Below are 3,021 nucleotides of genomic sequence, written 5' to 3'. Positions count from 1 at the left end.
GAAGAAAATGGATGGATGGATGGATGGATGGATGGATGGATGGATGGATGGATGGTTGGATGGATGGACTTTTTAAAAAGTGTGTTTGTGCGCAAAAGGTCATCAGTTACTTTCTGTCCAAGCTAGCAGACGTGAAACAAACTGCAGGTGATACCTGCAGGTGGTGATCAGGTCTGAAGCCTGATCAGTGGGTCAGAGTTCTTCTAAAGTTGTTTTCTCCTGGAGAAKCTGAATTAAAGTGATGTTTCAGTGAAACTTTGGGCTTTAATGGTCCGAGTGACTCATGTTCTAAAAGTGTCGACAGTAAGACTGATTTCTCAGCCTGACTCACTCGCTCCTCGCTCGGATCCCTGCAGCACTTTTCCATCCACCTCCTCACCCTGCCAGAGAGACACGAAGCTGCTGTTTGAAAATAAAACCTAAAYCCCCTCCGAGAATTAAATGTCAGAGAATCAGCTCCTCGAGCGTCATGAGATCTGCGTTCTGGGTTCAGACAGGAGACTCCAGCCCACCAGCTCAAAAACCTTCTGCTGCTTTATTAAAAAACAGAGCTTAAAGTTGAAGCTGCTGTGATTCTAAATACATCCAGTCTGAGCCTGACTCACAGTCCAAGTGTTTATCTGGATTATAACAAATACCTTACAGAGCAAACATCCAACCTAACTACAGGAAGTGCTTCATGAACTAACTGTTCATCTGTTTCCTGCCTTACAGCGATTGACCTGATCAACAACCTGCTGCAGGTGAAGATGAGGAAGAGGTACAGCGTGGATAAGACCCTCAGTCACCCCTGGTTACAGGTGAGGAAGACTTCAGTCAACAGACCTCAGAAAAACAAGAGATAAAAAGAACTCCGAGCTCCGGTCAGGCTGAAGGTGCGTTTGTTTTCTTCACCAGGACTACCAGATGTGGCTGGACCTGAGGACGCTGGAGACTCGGATGGACGAGCGCTACATCACCCACGAGAGCGACGACCTGCGCTGGCTTCACCACGCCCAGCTCAGCGGCCTGGACTACCCCACCAACCTGCTGAACGGCTCCCGCAACCTGATGGAACCAGGGCTGGACCACTACAGAGACAATGAGGAGGAGCTGCAGACCCTCAGTGAGAGGGTCAGCGAGCTCTGAGGGGGTCTGAGGTGGTCTGAGCTGGTCCAACAACAATGTGAAAAGTGTTGAGTTAAATACTATGGTGCAGTATGTGGGCCAAAGCTAAGACTATTGTTCAACCAGCAGTTACATCCTTGTATCAGGAGGTTACATCTGTTCCTAAAGCAGCTATTGATCTGATTAATGATAGGCTGACACCACTAACTGAGAGGCTGGAGCTGCAAATGAGGAGGAAATTATTAATTTGAGTTAGCATCAGAGAGGATAGCGACTAGCATGGATATGCTGGCATTAGCATTGGAGAGGCTAGCAACTAGCATAGACAATCTGGTGTTAGCATCAGAGAGGCTAGCAACTAGCATAGACAATCTGGTGTTAGCATCAGAGAGGCTAGCAACTAGCATAGACAATCTGGTGTTAGCATTGGAGAGGCTAGCAACTAGCATAGACAACCTGGTGTTAGCATCGGAGAGGCTAGCGACTAGCATAGATAAGCTGGCATTAGCATCGGAGAGGCTAGCGACTAGCATGGATAAGCTGGCATTAGCATCGGAGAGGCTAGCGACTAGCATGGACAGGGCTCTCAAGTCTCATGCATTGGCCATAAGACACACATTTTAGGGTGTGCACACTCCACACTTTGAATTTCTCACACGAAAGCACAAACCCAAACACACACACACACTCACTGAATGTACAGCTCAGTGTTTGTCTCTCTGGCTGGACAGACCTGTTCGGATGAACCGCTCACTTTGCCTGAAAAGATCCATCTCCATGGCTCCGCCCACTTTAGTGTTTTTATTCCTGCATTGGGAGTCCTGCACGCTGCGTTAATCTTAATAATTTTTATTTCTAAATGTTTGGGTGTTTGTAACAGATATTTCAGTTTGATATATCTAATAACTTATGGACACAGTAATATTTCAGAACTGAAATGAGATTTATTGTACTAACAGAAAATGTGCAATATGCATTTAAACTAAATTTGACAGGTGCAAAAGTATGTGTRCCCTTATCATTTTATTGATTTGAATACTCCTAACTACTTTTTACTGACTTACTGAAGCACAAAATTGGTTTGGTAACCTCACTGAGCTTTGACCTTCATAGCCAGGTGTGTCCAATCATGAGAAAAGGTATTTAAGGTGGCCAATTGAAAGTTGTTCTCCTTTTTGAATCTCCTCTGAAGAGTGGCATCATGGCCACCTCAAAAAARCTCTCAAMTGATCTGAAAACAAAGATTGTTCAACATAGTTGTTTAGGTGAAGGATACAAAAAAGTGAATACTTATGTGTAAAAGTATGTTTAACAACCTGTTAAAACAGGAAATGGCTTCTACTTCATTCAAATTTGTTGCCGATGCTAGCACCAGCCTTTCCATGCTAGTTGCTAGCCTCTCTGATGCTAACACAAATGAATAAGTCTCCTCCTCGTTTGCAGCTCCAGCCTCTCAGTTAGCGGGGTCAGCCTATCATTAATCAGATCAATAGCTGCTTTAGGAATAGCTATAACCTCCTGAGACAAGGATGTAGCATCTGCTGGTTGAACAATAGTCCTACTTTTGGCCCTCATATTGCACCATAAAATACAAGATCAGGATTAAACACATTTTATCAGGTTCCAGCAAAGTTTTCTACAAACCTGAAGTCTCTGATCTGTAGGACCTCAGCTCTGTCTCACAGCAGGACCATGTCCACGTTGGACCATGTCCACGTTGGACCTTGTCCACGTTGAACAGGGTTTTCTACACCTGCATCAGTTTTACTCATTTATTTAGAATTTCCTTTTGAACACAAAGTCTGAAATGTTTCTTTAACTGATAATTTTAATTCAGTTCAGTTTATTTATATATCTCCAAGTCCCAACATGCGTTGTCTCAGGACACTGTAGATAAAAAGAACAATGTAAAGA

The 3,021-nt window shown here is 44.0% G+C and overlaps 1 protein-coding gene across 1 annotated transcript in view; it reads left to right on the top strand.

The window, feature by feature from the left end:
- Window positions 1–1,247, top strand: part of LOC106529182 (serine/threonine-protein kinase D1) — a gene marked incomplete at its 5' end in the record, with an annotated part of 32,360 nt that extends 31,113 nt beyond the window's left edge. Inside the window, 2 exon segments of the mRNA XM_014024534.1 lie at window positions 715–800; window positions 898–1,247. Of these exon segments, the coding sequence (XP_013879988.1) occupies window positions 715–800; window positions 898–1,128 (317 nt within the window).
- Between the last annotated feature and the right edge of the window lie 1,774 nt (window positions 1,248–3,021).

The sequence above is a fragment of the Austrofundulus limnaeus genome, unplaced genomic scaffold, assembly GCF_001266775.1.
Source record: "Austrofundulus limnaeus strain Quisiro unplaced genomic scaffold, Austrofundulus_limnaeus-1.0 Scaffold426, whole genome shotgun sequence".
Lineage (NCBI taxonomy): Eukaryota > Metazoa > Chordata > Actinopteri > Cyprinodontiformes > Rivulidae > Austrofundulus > Austrofundulus limnaeus.
The sequence above is the reverse complement of the archived record's forward strand: the minus strand, read 5'-3'. Positions and strand labels throughout refer to the sequence as shown.